The sequence below is a fragment of the Siphateles boraxobius genome, unplaced genomic scaffold (assembly GCF_051911475.1).
Source record: "Siphateles boraxobius isolate OS27281-9 unplaced genomic scaffold, OSU_SipBor_1 6, whole genome shotgun sequence".
In the NCBI taxonomy this organism is placed as follows: Eukaryota; Metazoa; Chordata; class Actinopteri; order Cypriniformes; family Leuciscidae; genus Siphateles; species Siphateles boraxobius.
In genome coordinates, this window is record NW_027509186.1 from 11,596,550 (window position 1) to 11,615,151 (window position 18,602).

Below are 18,602 nucleotides of genomic sequence, written 5' to 3' on the forward strand. Positions count from 1 at the left end.
CCTACTGTGAATGTGTCTCAGAAAGAGGTCATGCAGGGAAAAACAAAGACTACTTATGTCCTTCTGAACGCACCCTGGAATGTTCTGTGTTATTATGCTGAGGAGATCAGCCTTCGAGTGCCATTACAGGTAAAGCATACCTGATCTTTTTAATCACAAAGTAAATTATACTATGACTCAATATATCTTAAATAATCTTCTCTTTTGGGTGATTTCAGGTTGTGACAATTCCAATATCAAACTGGTCTGAGAACATCCTAGAAAAACTGCACATCCCAAACATAATGGCACAAGATGTGCCCAACCTTCCACCGGACTACTATACCTGCCAGTTCCGCAGCAATAAACTAGAGAGGTACCGATCCATACTGATCCAAAAAGGGACAAAATATTACTCTTTGGGGTTCTTCTGGACAGGTTCGTCAGCAGCGTTGAGGAAAGTTACTAAGTAGTGTTACTCCCTAAAAAAGCAACTAATTACATTACTTAGTTACTTTTTATGGAAAGCAATGCATTACATTACTTTTGCGTTACTTTTACTTACGTTAAGTGTTTGTTTACTGAAAAACCAGGAGACAGGAGAAACATGATACAATGACTCAGAATTGCAGTGTAACCATCATACAAGACTTATCAAAAAGTGACTGACCAGGCTTTAGGCAGAGCTAATGAGGTAAAGGTGACACAGCTGAAAACAATCATGGAAGATGAAACTGGGCAATGGACTATGGGAGATGAAGTCCATAAGAGAATGACAATAGTCTGTAATAGAGTCCCCCTCCTCAAAAACATGGATAATAATTTCACTTTCTGTGAAATGGTTGCAAAGTTTCAGTAGTACGATGAAAAAAAAGTTGCTGGAACCAGGGAAGCCTGTGACTTTTTTCCCTACATAACACAGTAATGAGATTCTATGTGCATCTTGCAGTTTCAATTTAGTGAATATTTAAGTAACATCCCAGCATTTTCATAAAAGTAAATGGATGGAAACAAAGCTGTTGACAGGTCTACAAAATATGCACCTCACCCCATTTAACAAGTTGGTGGTTTGTGATGGAAGGAAGTGAGTTAAAAAATACTGAACTGTAAACAGGTGTTCAAACCCTGTGTGCAAAGAGGATCTGAGCCTGTCATGTAACATACACTTTAGTGTTTGCATAGAGTCAGCACCTCCTTAAATACAAACACATCACACACTCCCAATACACACGTATGCAAAGTTCTTGCTGTGTCAAATGGACTGTCTGACCCATATATTTACTCACACACTTACAATCAACTTTTTCTTATATAATATAATATAATATAATATAATATAATATAATATAATATAATATAATATAATATAATAAATACATTTTTTAAATAGGATTATCTAAATAAAGATTGATACAATAGTATTTGCAGTATTACAGTATTTACTGAGTGATTTAATTTTTTACAACTGTGCCTTAGTTGAAGCCTTATTATCATCACAAGTTTTTTTTCTTCAAAAGTTTACTTGTTCACCAAGAAGAGAACAGTCTCAGAGAAGAGCTTACACTTGAGACGTGATGTCTCGTGTAAATATCACTTGTGAACTGAATATCCTGAATTCAAATCAAGCTTTTGCATGTATTCACACTGTTTGGAAAAGTGTGTGTTTACTTTATCTTACACTAATCTTTAATGCTGCTTTTAGGTTTCTTGGACATGAAAACAAGGACACTTTTTTCAAGACCACACAGAGGCACCAGATAGTGAGTTTTGAGAGCTTGTTCTTGAAAATGGAAAGTGCACTAAGGATTTTGTTTGTTTGTTTGTCTAATGTGACACATCTCGGGCACTGACATCTATTGCAGTGCATTGCAGTGTGTGAAACATTTTCAGTTTCCAAAGTCATTGTTGAAACACCCTAACTGGAGAGAAAATTGTATCCCATGATTTATTTATTTCACAAATTAGATTATTAAATCTGATTATTTGAATTTAAAATGGACGCCACCATGAGGGAATACCACCCATATATAGAATCTAAAAGCACTGACATTATATTAAAAGTACAGTATGGGTTAGTACATTTTCTTACATGTAGAAAATGTAAAAAAATAAAATAAAAAAAACGTAATGCACTTTTACTTACCATCATGTTTCTCATACAATAACTGATCTACTAGTTTTCTGTAATTTCTCTTTCTTTGTTCTGAAGCTATATGAGATATTAGCCAGGACTCCATTTGGGGCGTTGAAGAGAGGGGAGGTTGGAGTCGGCAGGCTGGTCAGTGAGAATGTTCTCACTGCTGCTTTTCCTTTACATGAGGTACTGTAAGAGTATCCTACAGTATATCTGAGCATTGCCTTAACAAACACATTCCTTATCTGCATGTTTCTCATTTTGTTTAAATATGCATGCAGTGATATGTAAAGTCGACATCAATTCAAATTTGACTTTAGTTATGTCAAAGGCATTTTCCCTTTCAAAAGCTACATTCAATGCTGCGCTTGATTTAAGCACTATGGGGGAACGTTTTTGTGCGTGACCAGCTGTGAATACTGTATATGTGTGCAATGGAATTGACTTTAAACTTTTATAGCCTCAGACAGTGACGTCATTGGAATGCGAGCACATCAGAGACTACAATTAGATGTGCCACAGGAGCATCTGCAGGTATTTTGTCTTCAGACAATACTGTGGTGTGTGTGTGCTTCTCAAGATTCTGATAGAAAACCTTTTTCTTTTCATCTTCACTCTGTCTCACAAGTGAGAGAAAAAGAAAAAAAGAAAGAAAGAGTGCCCCGGCGCCTCTTCGGCTCGTGCAAAGAATGACGAATCTCTTGGATCCGGTTTGGATTTCGAGCTACCAACCTCAGAGCGTTCCTCACGTGATGATAAACCGGTTGAGGAACTACTCGAGGTGGTAACTCGTGTCGTGGCCTGATTACAGCTAGACTGGCCACGCGAACAAGAGGCCCCCAAACGTTCTAAACTGGAAGACAGGTTTCTGTCTGGTGGCCAGGGGGAGGGACGACAACAACTAGGTCCTTCCCCTACTTTGAAGACCTCCATGATGGGTTAACTGGTTCATGGGGGAAACCTTATACTTCCTGTGTCAAATGTTCCTGCTTGATGCCCCAATTTCAACTTCCGGCCTGTTTGGCGGCTCGGCTCGGGACAGGGCGCTTAAATCTACCTGCCTCTTCCCGATACCCCCACGAAACCTCTGTATCATCCCCGCCACCTCTTGTGTTTTAGGGGGCAGCGGTTTTGTTTATGGCTACATTTCTGGCCCTGAAATACTTCCTCCAGCAGCTGAGAGGCTGCCATGTCCTAGTGCGGGTGGACAACACAACAGCAGTGTTTTACATAAATCACCAGGGGCAGTCTGCGCTCGCAGAAAATACAGACAGGGGAATGGAAACTCCAACCCGAGGTAGTGAAACAAATTTGGTCAAAATTTCACGAAGCAGAGGTGGACCTCTTCACCTGCCAACAAACAGTGCAATGTCCCCTCTACTTCTCTCCTAGTAACCCAACTTCTGCTCCTGGAAGTTCTAGAGTTTGAAATTATAGAAATTATTATGAGGCACATGCCGCACCACTCTCAGGGTTTATGTGGCGCTTTATCAGCTTGCCATACCTTTGTAGGGTATGGACCAATCAGACACATACTATTTATTCATTATATACAAAGGTTTATGAAACTCCTCACACAGCCCAAATGAACAAACACAAGTGAAAGAAACAGTGTCATGTTACAGGGCACGATAAGGAGATTTTACGACCTCCGAGGAATGTGGCCACATACTCAAGAGGGAGACTATGAAACAGAAACCCTCTTTAAAACAGACTTTGCTGCGTTAATCATAGACTAACTGATCTATAAATGAACATGCATAAAACTGTGAAAGAAACAGTGTAAATGGATTACTGTCTCGTGTACTATTAGGTATATATTATGGTATGTATCCTGGTATACAACCAACTAACGATCAATGTAACCTCACCTGTATAATGCCTCCTACCTAAATAATCCTCATTTAATGACTCACACTTTGATGTACATCACCTTCTTCTAGAATGCAGTGTGGATGTGTTATAGCTATTTTAGCATTAATGAAGGTATAATCATATTATGGGACAAAGATCCGTAAATCAACTAAGAGCCACTTTCCCTCTCAGACATGTCCCCTTTCTGATTGGTCGAGTTCAACCCTTAGGGGAGGATCTTCTCCAGGCCTTATTAGAGACAGTCCACATGTGACCTCCCTCTCTTAGTTCTTTCATCCAGCCGGAACACTGTTCTGGTGTTACTGGGGAACCCCCTTCCCCCTCCACGGGGGCCCCAGGGCCCAGCAGGCCTCGATTCCAACCAGATATGGGCTCAGGCAGGAGAGAGATGACTCTCTCACAAAGAACCAAGGACAATCTCAAGAGTTTAGGAACAAAGACTCCAACCAACAACGACTCCAATCACCCATCCTTCCGACTTCCTCACTTCTCCTGGGTGCTCGGCGTGGCCTCAACAGAGTCCCAGGCCTTCACCAAACCAGTCATGCGTTCCTGGAGAAAGAGAACGCTCAACCAACTTCCACTTGACACTGCCGGAACCATCAACGACTTCAATTTTCAACAACTTCAAGAATTGTTTCCATTACAAATGCAAGTATTCAATTCAATGAAATGTGAAAATGAAATTCTGATGGTTCTTCTCATAGACCCTCTTCCGGTTTCCAATTTCATCCTATCACTAACCTATTTATGTATTCATGTGTGTATGTTGTTTAGTTTATTTATATTCATATAAATATCTATATTTAGTTAATAAAACTTGTACATAATATGTATTTGGTTCTGTTATGTTTGCAATACAAGTCACTTTATGATCACGGTTTTTGCTACTGGCTCAAAGTACTGTACAGGCGAAGAAATAATTATTCTTCGGTGGCCATGGAAAATACCCTTTATTAGAATAAATTAATAATCAAAAGAGTTCGTTGGAAGAACTGATTAATTGATTGTAATATTAATTCAGCCACATCAAGTTAATCCAATTAACTGACCCAAATATTTATAATTTATAATAACAAGATATTATTGATTATTAATATTTCCAAAAAGCTGAGTTCCTTACATATATGGTGGAGAATTTTAAGGCATCGTATTAAACATTGTATGCAAGCAGACAGTAATAAATCATATGTTGTCCCATAAGTTTTTATTAACATCTCATACATGCACGTACAAGTTTCTGGGTAAATCAGCAAAACTATAGCTTGAATATGCCTTCCTACGAATGGCAGAAAGTTCACAAATGCTATAATGCATATTTAAATCGTACGATAAGAAACTCCTGATATTAGCGAAGAAAGCCTAATTTCAGATATAAATCGAGCATGAGCCTTCTCTGACGAAGAAATCTTAGATTAGCCGCGCGCATAAATGGTACCAGAACAAATTAACCTGATATGGACGAAGAAATCTCCATTTTCAGCATTTTTGAATGTGATCTGAGCGATGTTCCTCAATCACCGATTAAGGCCTTATTATGCGTTACGTCATTGTATTCATATTAAACCGCTGAAGCGCTCATATGAAACAATCGCGTCAAATTCGTATTAGAACAATCAGCTAACTAGTAATTTGCCATTGTCTGTGAAAGAACGGTGCTGTTTTGATTTGTTAAAAAGAGTCACTCACCCGCAACGTCGTGTCTAAGCGAGAGACTCAGTGCAAACTGTCAGCACAGCTCGATTGCTGCTCCGAACGATCTGTGTTGTTGGTTGGCATTGCGTCCGGAACGCGAGCAGGCGTTCCTATCTAGTTTTTCTGACAACAGCACCAATCTCACAGACCCTCGTGTAAACAAGCGACGGTTGTAGCCAATAGCTCCCTCAATCCTAACTTACAAGTAAAACCCTCTACCTCGAGTGATAGTTTTAGCACCGCCTAAAAACGTAGACGCGTTAGAGCGTTAAGTGTAACCTTAAACCAAAGATTATAGATTTTGCATGATTTGAACTGAGTGATTTGAACACGAGTAATGAGAGTCAAAGCTCTTCGAGGCTTTGAATCAAAGGAGTCAACTGCGTCACAAATGATTCTTTGTTTGAAGCGCCCTCGCTGGCGACCCCTGCTGGTCAAAACAGTGGAAGCGTAGCGGAAACTTTTACAAACCAATCGCAAAGGTTTTATCAAAAGGTGTAATCAGGTAATGGCAATCCACGAGCTACCTAATATCGTTTAATATGAGGTGTCTTTCAAGGCACAATATCTTAGTAAACTGTAGGGCTCGTTTTATGAAAGCTTGACTTGAAAGTCAATCAGACCCTTTATCAAATGCGTCATTAAATGTGTACGAATGTATAAAGTGATACGAGATCACATAGAGACCAGATACACACTGGTTCACGAACCGTTGAAATTTAAAACAATTTCGAAACAGCTATGACGCGTAACGAAGCCCAGTTTAATAAAATCACGTGACCTTAGCAGTGATAAACATTACACACTCCGAATGATTTGAGACGAATGATTCACCCTGGTGCCAGAGCTTCACGAAGCACGCCTCATAAGAGGGTTAAACCACCCTCTTCTCTCTCTTTTTCTCTCTCTCGACCCCTTCCTCTTGGTTTCACTTTCAGATTGAAACCCAGATACTTTGGGTTTTTATTTGTGTTTCTTTTATTTTTACTTAAATCTACCCCTCTTTTATTTTGTGTATTTACACCTGTTGAGCCTGAATTTCCTATTCAGTTAAGTTGAATTTAATTAAATTGGGAATTTAATTAAATCAATTTGCTTATTCAAGTTCCCCCATAGTTACCAGAGCTATGAGAACACACAATGTTTACATAATTTTTTTTGATTTTATTTCAATTTAGTTATTTACTTTGGTTTCAGCCTGAATTCTTATATTCAGCTAAAGAAAAAAAAAGGGCTCAACTAAATTTGAAATTTAATTAAATTACTTGATACGCTTCCCTTTCCTTTTAGTTTTCTTAGAGCTATAAGGACGTTCTAACATTACCTTTACCTTATTTTAGATCACTAATCACTATCCTCATCTTCTCTCTCTCTATAGGATTACAATATCTAGCGACTGTTGTTTCCATAGTGAGTTACACAGGTCATTAATATCCTACTTCCTGTCTGTGTTTTACCCATCCTCACTCCTTAGCACCAAGCTAAATACATGAAGTACGGCTAAACACAAACGCACAGTAGGCCCCAGACAGAACTGGAAACACTTCCCATTGTTTCTTCTTCTTCTTTTGGACCTTGAGATGTCTGATGTGTCCCTGGTAGCTTAGTCTAACAGCAGCATAACCCATAAGTGACTCCTGTTTACCTATTTCTCCTAGCTAAACCTAAATAGGTAAAACACTCCTTTCTTCCTCTTCTTTTCTGGTTTCATCCTATTGTTTTATTTTGGTTTTTCTCTATCTGTTACTCTCGTAGCACAACATGTGAGAAGAACCATCAGCATTTTTGAGTAATAGGTTATGACATGTAAGAGCCCAGTCATCAGTCGATGCTGCTTAAAGCAGTCAACTAAGATACTCAAAACTTTTTTTTTGTTGTTGTGTGTGCTTGTGACAGTTTATAGAAACACTTGCTGTAATGTAATGGGCAAAAAGGGTTTTAGTCAATTAATAGGATGTGAGGATCTTAAAGTATCTAAGATTAAAAAGACAATGCATCCAGTAGCCTACTAGTAATAGGGATTGAAACAATTCATATAATTTCAATTCATGTAATTGTGTTAAAAAGTTCAGATCTGACGTGTACAAAGGGTAAAAATTAATAGAGGAATATGTAAACGTTAGATTGATTAATTAATTTTGCAGTGCCTAATTTATGGGTAAAAAGTGTTAATCTGTGATCACCAAAGTGATCTTAATCTATGCGGCGTGATCAATTGCTTTTGTCTTCCACCCAAGTTTCCGGGGAAATCGCGGTCTTTTCCTCATAACACTAAAGTTTTCAGTGAGGAAACCTGACTCTATCACTCTCGTGATTATTTCTCCCCTTTTTCAGGGGTGTAACATTTTGGAGGCCCCGCTGGGATTGCTGTTCAGATGTCCGGTGGCCACATACTGGTCGCTGAATTCAGAGCCAGCTAAATCCCCCCATAACAACCCAGGCAGGGAGGAAAGTGTTGCTGTTCGAAGGGTCCTGGATCCTGGTGGTGAAGTACATGTCAACTGAGGCCATTAAGAGATCATCAGAGACAGTAAAGACCATCTGGTTCAGTTCCAATTCCTGCACGGTAAAAGTTCCTCCTGTCCTGTCACCATGACAACCACCTTGGAAGAGGTACAGGGAGAGTTAGTAGGGAAATTGCACACCCTGACCAAGGACAACTTACTAGAGATATGTGATTTTCTTGGCATATCAGGCGAACAGAGAAGAAATGTCCAAGACAAATCCCGCATATCATTGATGACTCTTATTATGATGTTCATTGAAAGAGAGGAATTGGCAGAGTTAGAAGATGACGGCATGTCGGAATTGTTGCTACTCCAAGACAAAATGGCGGAGATGAACAGTGGGATGGATAACAAAACAGAGCAAACGGAACATGATATAGAAACAACAGGAACACATCACAGAACAGAGGAACCGAGAGCTGTAACCTTACAACAAGGAGTGAAAACCGAGCAGATTACTGCAGTCAATGCAATGATCAGTGATTCTCTGCACCAGCCCCAAACCCCTGTCCATCGTCAGGTGAGCATGCAGCACACGCCCAGTCAATACTGGCGCAAAGAGTTTAAAATTTCTGGGCAGATAGGTGAACCGGGCCAGAAAGAGAAACTGATTTTTTCCAGCCTTGCCCATCAGATTGAGAATGGACTTAACAGAGGTTATCCTGAGGTAGAGATTGTAGATGCAGTAATCAGGGCTATTTCTCCAGGCTCACAGCTCCGCAGCTATTTGGAAGGTAAACCCCAGCTAACTCTTCCCACACTTCGATGCATCCTGCGTTCCCACTTTCAAGAGAAAAGCGCAACAGAGCTTTACAAACAGCTAACTTCTGAATCACAGCATTGCAAGGAGACCCCTCAAAGCTTCCTGATGCGCGTCTTCGATCTGAGGCAGAAAGTACTGTTTGCGTCCCAGGAGTCAGAATCAGGACTTAAGTATGACCCGGCGCTGGTCCAGCGCATGTGTTTACACACCGTCCTTACAGGTCTCCAGAGTGACAGTATCAGGATAGACATGCAGCCCCTCCTGCTAGATAGTGAAACGTCAGATGAGGTCTTGTTAGAGAAGCTTAACATTGCTGTTGCTAATGAAATAGAAAGACGAAACAAAAAGCGGTTTAATGTCACACAGCCTTCAACAACTGTCAGTGTAGTCCAGTCAGAAGATACGCCATCTGCAAAGTGTTATGTGAAGGAAGTCAAAGCGAAGATACCTGCAGAACTATTAACAGAGTTAGCTGAACTTAAGACGGGTGTAGCTTCTCTAAAAGGTCTCAGTGCAGAGATAGCTCAGATTAAGGAGACATTACAGCAGCCTATGTTTCAGTCACAGCCTTATGTTTATGCCCCACCTCCAGTTAGGAGGCCCGATAGGGAACCCCAGCCACCCCTGCCCCAGCAGCAGTATTACAGCAACTACCATCAGCCCCAAGCACCATCTGACCCTGCACAGCATCAATATGCACCTAACTGGTATACAAACCGTTCTGCTCAAGCTACAAGGAGGTGTTTTGTCTGCCAGCAGGCCAGAACAGGTGAACGCTGCACACACTGCTTCCGATGTGGGAGTGGAGAACATTTTCAAGCTGGATGTAAAATCCGGGGAGTCAGACCATCAAGAGAGGCCCCTTTAAACGGGAAAGGGTTACCGCTGAGGGACGAGTGTTAACCACAGCTATCGAAAAGTCCCAGAAATGTGCAAATTGTGCCAGAGAAGATTCAATGGAGAACCTGAAACAATATTCATCATGTAAAGAGACACTGTATTGTTCCAAAACATGTCAAAACCAACATTGGACCAAACATAAGAAAACATGCACTCACCTGGAAATTGACTCTACTGCTGAAAAGCTTTCCTGCACAGAGGAAAATGCCCACTCTTTATCATCTCTAGCACAGGTTTGCCACCCCCATAAGGTCACCTCCCTAGTCGGTAGACAGTGCCTTGTTGAGTGTCACCTGAATCACCAACACCTCCAAGCTCTATGGGACACAGGCTCTCAGGTTTCAGTCATTGATGAACGATGGAAAGAGGAATCCCTCCCAAACGCAAGGCTGAGGGATGTTTCAGAAATCCTGGACTCACCTGATGAGCTAAGATTGACTGCAGCAAATGGGACTGAAATGCCGTACCTGGGATGGATTGAGACAACTTTTCGGCTAGCCTCTGAAACTGACCAAACAAATGAACTGATCATCCCAGTGCTGGTGATGAAAGGCTGTCACCTATCTCATCCCATCATAGGTTTCAATGTTATCGAGCACATCCTGGCAATGACCGAAAAGACAAAACGGTACAGTACAGTGAGAAAAGCTTTTCCAAGCCTCAAAAGAAACAAAGTGAGCGCTTTCATACAGGCTGTTAGTGCAGAACAGACAGATGAATATGGGGTGAAAATAAAGGAAAAGAAGGCTGCTGTACCAAAACACAGTAGTATTCAGATTGAGTGCCGTGTAGCTTCCCAGCCTTTCAAAGAGGACACGACAATGCTTTTTCAGCCAGACCTGAACCCTCAGTGGCCAGATGGACTTGAGTTTTTTGACACATTAGTCAGAGTCAGGAAAAGTGCTTGTCCAGTCATTATGCTTGATGTCTCTAACGCCACTGACCACGACATTGTCCTGCTTGGACGCACAATAATTGGTACAGTACAAACCATAATGACTGTGTTACCTGCCCAAGTCTTTGAAAAAGCTGTCACCTCAGCCACAGTGAATCATACCAGCGTTCAAGCCCCATGTAATTTTAGTGGACAGTGGGATCCACCAGTAGAGTTAAGTCACTTAGCCGAAGAGCAGAGAGAGGTAGTTAGGCAAATGCTTAGAGAAGAGTGTCACTCCTTCTCCAGATCAGACAATGACATTGGCTGCATTGAACGATTGGAAATGACTATTTCTGTAAAGGACTCGGAACCAGTCAATCGCACATACATGTCAGTGCCCAGGCCACTGTATCAGGAGATGAAAGGTTACCTTCATGACCTCATAGCTCAAGGCTGGGTTAGGAAGTCAAACTCTTCATACTCTTCGCCGGTTGTGTGCGTCAGGAAAAAGGACGGGACCCTCCGGTTGTGTATAGATTACAGAGAGCTGAACCGAAAGACGCATCCCGACCGCCAGCCAATCCCTCGGGTCCAAGACATCCTAGACAGCTTAGGTGGTAATTCCTGGTTCTCCCTCTTAGATCAGGGAAAAGCATATCACCAGGGGTTTATCTCTGAGGAAAGCAGACCACTGACAGCATTTGTGACCCCGTGGGGACTCTATGAGTGGATACGCATGCCATTCGGTCTCATGAACGCTCCTGCAGCTTTTCAGCGTTGTATGGAGGAATGTCTGGAAGGGCTCCGGGATAATATCTGCATTCCTTATCTTGACGACACACTAGTTTTCAGTAAAACTTTCGACAGCCATGTGAATGATGTACGTAAAGTTTTACAGCGCCTCAGAGAGTATGGCATCAAACTCAAGCCAAGTAAGTGTGACCTCTGTAAACCCCAGGTCCGTTATTTGGGAAGGATAGTGTCTGCGGAGGGCAGTAAAGTTGACCCAGCTGATTTTGAAGCAGTAAGAACATTGAAAGAAATCAGACCAGAGACGGTGGGCCAGCTCAGAAAAATGCTTGGTTTACTCACTTACTACAGACAGTACATCAAAGACTTTTCTAGGAAGGCCAGCTGTCTGTATGACCTCCTGAAAGCAGATTCAGAGAAAGTTTCTGACCACCCACGGAAAACAAAACCAAAGAAAGTAAGTCATGTGGTGCCCTCAAACAAGCCAATCCTGTGGACTGACCAGCACCAACAGGCACTTGAACAGCTGATTGACTGTTTGCTCCACCCACCAGTCTTAGGTTTCCCTGACTTCACTCAGCCATTTGTTGTACATACTGATGCATCACACCAAGGCTTGGGAGCAGTTCTTTATCAAAAGCAAGATGGGAAGCTTAGGGTCATTGCTTATGGCTCTCGAACCTTAACAGCAGCTGAAAAGAACTATCACTACCACTCTGGCAAGCTAGAATTCCTAGCTCTAAAATGGGCAATCACTGATAAGTTCCGTGATTATTTATACTATGCTCCGACATTCACTGTGTACAGTGATAATAACCCGCTCAGCTACATTCTGTCTACTGCAAAACTGAACGCAACTACTTCCAGGTGGGTCGCAGAATTGGCTGACTTCCACTTCACAATAAAGTACAGGCCAGGTAGAGAGAACAGTGATGCAGATGCTTTGTCAAGGATGCCACTGGATGTAGAGTCACTGATGAGAGAATGTTCTGAAGAGCTTCCACCAGACACTATTGCCGCCACGATACAAGCAGTAGAGGTACAGAAAGAGTCTGTTGCAACTTGGTCACTTCTGGCTGCATCTATGTCAGTATCAGTTGAAGGTGAGACAAACGCTGCATCAATCAGCTCGATTCCAAAAGATGAGATAAGAGGAGCACAAGAATCTGATCCGGTCATCCGTCCTGTGCTCGATTTCAAACGGTCTGGTTCCAAACCGCCAGTTAAGGAGCAAAAAGAATCCAGTTCAAAAACAAAATGCCTATTCCGAGAATGGGACAAATTGACAGTAGACAGTGATGGCATTCTGTACAGAATCACTACAGCCCGCAAGCAGTTAGTTCTACCAGAGCAGTACAAAGGTAAAGTGATGAAAGAGTTACATAACAACATGGGACACCAAGGTACTGACCGCACTGTATCACTAGTACGTGACCGCTTCTTCTGGCCATATATGCAATCTGACATTGAGCACTATGTGACTCAAACTTGTAGCTGTGTCAAACAGAAAAAGCCAAGCCATGAAATAAGAGCTCCTCTGACAAACATTGTGACAACACAGCCATTTGAACTGGTATGCATAGACTTCCTCCATCTTGACAGATGCAAAGGCGGATACGAGTACATCCTCGTTATTGTTGATCATTTTACACGTTTCACGCAAGCCTACTCCACCACGTCAAAGTCAGGAAAAACTGCTGCAAATCTCATCTTCAATGACTTTGCCCTGAAGTTTGGGTTCCCCGTCCGCATCCATCATGACCAAGGGGGAGAGTTCGAAAATCAGTTGTTCCATCACTTAAAGAAACTCAGTGGCATGGCAGGGTCCAGAACAACACCCTATCACCCGATGGGTAATGGTCAAGTGGAACGTATGAACAGAACTTTGTTGCAAATGTTAAAGACACTGACTGAGACACAAAAGTCAAATTGGAAAGAGTCTCTGCACAAACTAGTTTATGCATATAACTGCACCCGTTGTGAAGTGACCGGCTATTCACCATTTTTTCTTCTGTTTGGGAGATCACCCAGGCTTCCAGTTGATATGCTCTTTGGATTGTGCACAGAGGCAGGTCCCAGTAACCAGCGAGACTACGTGGAGAAATGGAAACAAGGGATGGAGGAAGCATACGCCATTGCAAATGAAAATGCTCAGAAAAATGCTGAAAGGAGTAAGAAGTATTATGACACCAAAGTTAGGAGTGCAGTGCTACAGCCTGGCGAGCGAGTTCTTATTAAAAACCTGACACCAAGAGGAGGACCAGGTAAACTCCGTAACTATTGGGAAGATACAATTCACACAGTAGTGAGACAAATGGGTTCAGACCTGCCGATTTATGAAGTGAGACCAGAAAAGGGTAGGGGCCGCTCCAGAGTCCTGCACAGAAATCTGCTCATGTCCTGTGACCACTTACCTTTTGAGACACAACCAGAGATGACTAACGAGGACAAAAGTAAGAAAAAAAGGAGACATCAGCCTGCATCACAGTCTCTTGACTCTGATGAAGACAGCGGGGATGAATATGACCTTCATCATGAGCCGCTACAGGTCCCCACATACACTGAACCAGCGAGAGAGTCGGAACACAGGCCTCCACCACTGAAAGAGACAGTTGTAGTGCCAGTTCCTGATATGCTACCAGCACAGCTCGTTGTTGAGAAGCAGTTGGAGGGGACAACAACCGTTAAAGACCTACCTGCTGAAGAGATGAACTTGCCTGATGATCGTCCACCAAGGGCCTTTCCTTCATTAACTACTGTTGCTGAACCTGAGGACACTGCTGTTTCTGAACCTGAGGACCCAGCCTATCAGCGGCCACAAAGAGAAAGACACCCTCCAAGACGTATCACCTATGATCAGCTTGGTAGGCCTTCCTTGTACAGTATCCAGCCACAACCGCAATTGTTCTCTGTCTACCCTGCACCAGGACTGGTTCCGTGGTTGCCATCACCACACCAATATTACCTTCAGCCACCCTGCATGTATGGACTTCAGCAATCATAATGATGACAGGTTTGATTTAATTCACAGACTGTTGCAAGAGACAATTTTCAGACTATGCATACAGATCATTGAGCCTGATGGACTGTTGAATTAACAGTATGAGAAAAGACTGCTTATGGACTGTTTATACAGCTGGTCGACAGATATGGACTGTGGATAATGCGTTAACTTTATTTGAGCTGTGACCTTTGACCTCTGCTCAAGTACGGACTCACAGAAGATGATTTTCTAGGTCCAGTGCATAAGAGACTGTTTAAGATGAATGTTGGTAATGTCGGGACGACATTTATTTTGTCGGGGAGAATGTGACAGTTTATAGAAACACTTGCTGTAATGTAATGGGCAAAAAGGGTTTTAGTCAATTAATAGGATGTGAGGATCTTAAAGTATCTAAGATTAAAAAGACAATGCATCCAGTAGCCTACTAGTAATAGGGATTGAAACAATTCATATAATTTCAATTCATGTAATTGTGTTAAAAAGTTCAGATCTGACGTGTACAAAGGGTAAAAATTAATAGAGGAATATGTAAACGTTAGATTGATTAATTAATTTTGCAGTGCCTAATTTATGGGTAAAAAGTGTTAATCTGTGATCACCAAAGTGATCTTAATCTATGCGGCGTGATCAATTGCTTTTGTCTTCCACCCAAGTTTCCGGGGAAATCGCGGTCTTTTCCTCATAACACTAAAGTTTTCAGTGAGGAAACCTGACTCTATCACTCTCGTGATTATTTCTCCCCTTTTTCAGGGGTGTAACATGCTCACCAACACTTAATTGTAGCTGCTCCACATAGCCATTCTCCCACACAGATAGCTCACCACCTCTGTAGAAACTTGCATTTGCCTTTGCCATTTCTCTCTCGTGTTCCCACAAGTGTGCCAGTAGGCCTCAGACACCCGGCCCTGCCACCAGGACCACCTGAAGACCCGGCAGAGCAGTGTCATGGACATCCTTCAGCCTGAGGCAGGCAACGACCTGCCACGGCAGAGGAAGGAACAGTTAGGCAACAACGAAAGCAGACGTCTGACACCCAGCCTGAGCCACCAAGAGCTGACCAGCATTATCTTCTCCTTGGCCATGCTCCCGCAGGCCTCAAACAGGAGGTAAATGAACTAATGCTGCCAGCCACAGGACTCCACAGAGAACGAACCCTGCTTAACGGGAGAAGGCACAGGACAGATGCAGAGACCCTGACAGCGTGGAGCAACTGAAAGAGATCACCAGTTTTCAAGCGGCTCTGATAGCTGCTGAGCACCTGCCAACAGACGAGAGAGGAACTGGTTGAACTCAAAGAGAGAGACGCTGAAGCCATCGGCTTGCAGCCAGAGCTGAAGTCCCAACACTGACTCAGCGATGCTGCAACATTATAGTCCAGCTCGATGTGGTCCAAATAGAACTGAAACAGTCCAACCAACTGCAAATGGACCCCACGAGAAAGATGTACCCTGCTGAACTTCGCATCAGCAGCGTAGGCTTCCCCAGCCCTGCACAAAAAGGGGGGGGGGGGGGGAACAAACACCTCTGCTTAACATGTCATCAGACAATTTCCTTAAAGCTTCTGCAGCCGTGGAAGGAAAAGGATTGATTCAGAAGAATCTTGAAACGACGCGTGTAGTGACACTCAAAGACCTCAACCGAACGGCCAGACATATCCCTGCATTTATACCAGAGCTTGCTAGACTATCTGACCTGGATCACATCCAGCCCAGAGTTGCGACGCTTTCTGGCTAGGCAGCCAGAAAACATCCAGTCTAACTACCAGCAGCTGGAACAAGCCATCACAACAGGATTCTCAGACTTAAGAGTCTGAATGTAGACTGGGCGCGGTCCCAGACACCAACCAGGGTAACCCTGAAAGTCCCTGTGCTACTACCACAGACATCAAGCGAGCTACCTCGGAGCGTGCAACAAACCTGTGATGGAGGAAGACACCAGCTTCAAGAACCTTTTGACTCTGAACTTCAAAACCCAGAAGACACACGGCATGACCACAATGCACGACTCTGCTACAAAGTTCCTAGTCAGCTTAGGACATAAAACTTTTAAAGTAGATGAAAATGTGTGCTCAAAAGGAAGCAAGAGTTCGCATTAGTAAAATTTGAATTTTACTGATTTAAAGAAAATCTTGAATGTAGGTGTAAGCCTCACGTGCCAACAGACTATGCACTGCTTTTAGAAACATACAGACATTGTGCCACCCGCTGGTTGAAATATACACTGCTGCACATTAGTTTCCATGACAATGACTTGTTACAGGAAATACAAACTCCAAATAGGGCATTCGTCACCCTAATGCAAGATAGTAAACAAACCACCTAAGCTGGGAAAACTAGCATGACCTAGAGCCCCTTCGTAACTACTGTTATCCTAAAAAAGTGCTTATTTGATCATTCCGATCCAAACGGGACATGATATGCGATACACATTTTGATCACTAGCTGCTGGCTTGTCTAAATGCAGATAAAACGATAGCTGGAATTGACATCTCTACTTAAAATAATAATAATAAAAAAATAAAAAAAAGGGGTCTTAACTGGTATCGGTAATTTCAGCATTAAAGCGTAAGTCTGTTTGACAAACGAATCTTATTTCAGCGGCATGCAAACTGTACCGGTATTTATTAGTCTGCTTTGGTTGAAGGAATCCAAATTGCAGTATTGCTTAATCTGTTTCTGACGAAGGAATCTCAGTACAGTGTTATATACACGTAGACTTGGGTGATGCTCCCCTTTCTACAAAGTAAAGACCTTACAAATTATTGTTAGGTTGATGTAAATTCACCTAAATTTTGGCTGCATCTACAAGCAGAGAGCTACCTAGCGATCAAAACTGTTTACTCGCTGAAAAGTCAGTATTTATGCACGAGATGGACGTAACTATATAGGCTTAGACAAGCTTTGACTTACAGCAAATCTATTTCCTTACTCTGTAAACAAATAGAATAAGTTGCGTACAGTAAAGAGAAGAGTTCCATGAGTAAAATTTGCAAATGCCAAACCACATTTGCATTTTACTGAATGTAACATCAAGTTCTTGAAAGACTTAAAGTATAGGCGCCCCCTTTTAACCCGTTTAAACATGCATAACTCATTTAAAATGTGCGGACATTCTTCATGGACTGTTGAATTGTTCTGACATGCACTGGTTCCCATGACAACGACTTGTCACAGGAAGTGCTAACTCGTGACGTCATCTTGTAAACAAACCAGCCTAGGTGGCTAAGCTAACTTAACCTAGCGTCCATCCAGCTTAGGCTAAGCTAAGCTAACCTAGCATCCATCCAGCTTAGGCTAAGCTACATAATAACTTCTACAGTTAGCGGTTAGCATCATTTACTTGAAGCCTTAATTACAGCTTTTATGTATACAGCGCAAAGTATTCTAAAATACTTTCTTTAACCCCATTTAGGGTTTCTAATTTTTCTCTTTCCTTACTTTCAATTCTTCTCAGCTGAATTTCACCTTCACTAGTTTAGGCATAGTCCTTGCTGAGCGCTGTAGGCTAAATTTGCAGATGCCCTGTCAATTAAACCCAAGTTTAATTACATGTAAGCTGTGTAGCTAGAGAAGAATTCTTGTAGTTATGAGAATTTTCATCAGCATGTTGACTAAACCTTTGGAGGGACACACACGGTGTGGTCTTAAACACGCAACAGCTGTGACCCACTATGGAGTGTTGGCCCAGGCAAATCTAAAGGTTAGTCACTAGTGCTATTGATTACTCTCAATTTCAGATCATTCCCGCTGTTTTGATCACTTACTTAAGTCCTTTTTATTTTTATTTTACTTCGATAATAATAGCAGTCAGCTATTCACTTGTCTATACTGTCATGTATATGATTTATTTCCATTTCTTCTCTTGTTCAAATGTGGTTCCATTTCCCATAGGGCCCAGAAAGGAACCAGAGACACCTTTATTTGTGATTTTGTTTATTTTCAACAAGTGCACTAATTTTTATGACCCTGCAACACAAGTAACTTCAACGATTACTAAGGCATAACTATAGTCCTGAGGATTGATAATAAGCATAATTTGAATAGGAAAGCTGTCCTTTTTCCTCCTATCTTTCACTTCGTCAAGCCGTAGTGAACCACCAGTTAAGTCCAGAGAAATAT

General features: G+C 42.1%; 1 protein-coding gene across 2 annotated transcripts in view; it reads left to right on the forward strand.

Moving 5' to 3' along the window:
• ano7 (anoctamin 7) overlaps positions 1-18,602 on the forward strand; it is a 58,677-nt gene that overhangs the window by 21,767 nt on the left and 18,308 nt on the right. For both annotated transcript variants that reach the window (XR_013195911.1, XM_077207730.1), the window contains exons 5-8: positions 22-129; positions 219-355; positions 1,682-1,739; positions 2,189-2,299. Coding sequence is in view for 1 of the 2 variants with exons in the window: in XM_077207730.1 (XP_077063845.1) it covers positions 22-129; positions 219-355; positions 1,682-1,739; positions 2,189-2,299 (414 nt within the window). In the remaining variant the exon portion in view is untranslated. The remainder of the gene's footprint in view (positions 1-21; positions 130-218; positions 356-1,681; positions 1,740-2,188; positions 2,300-18,602) is intronic.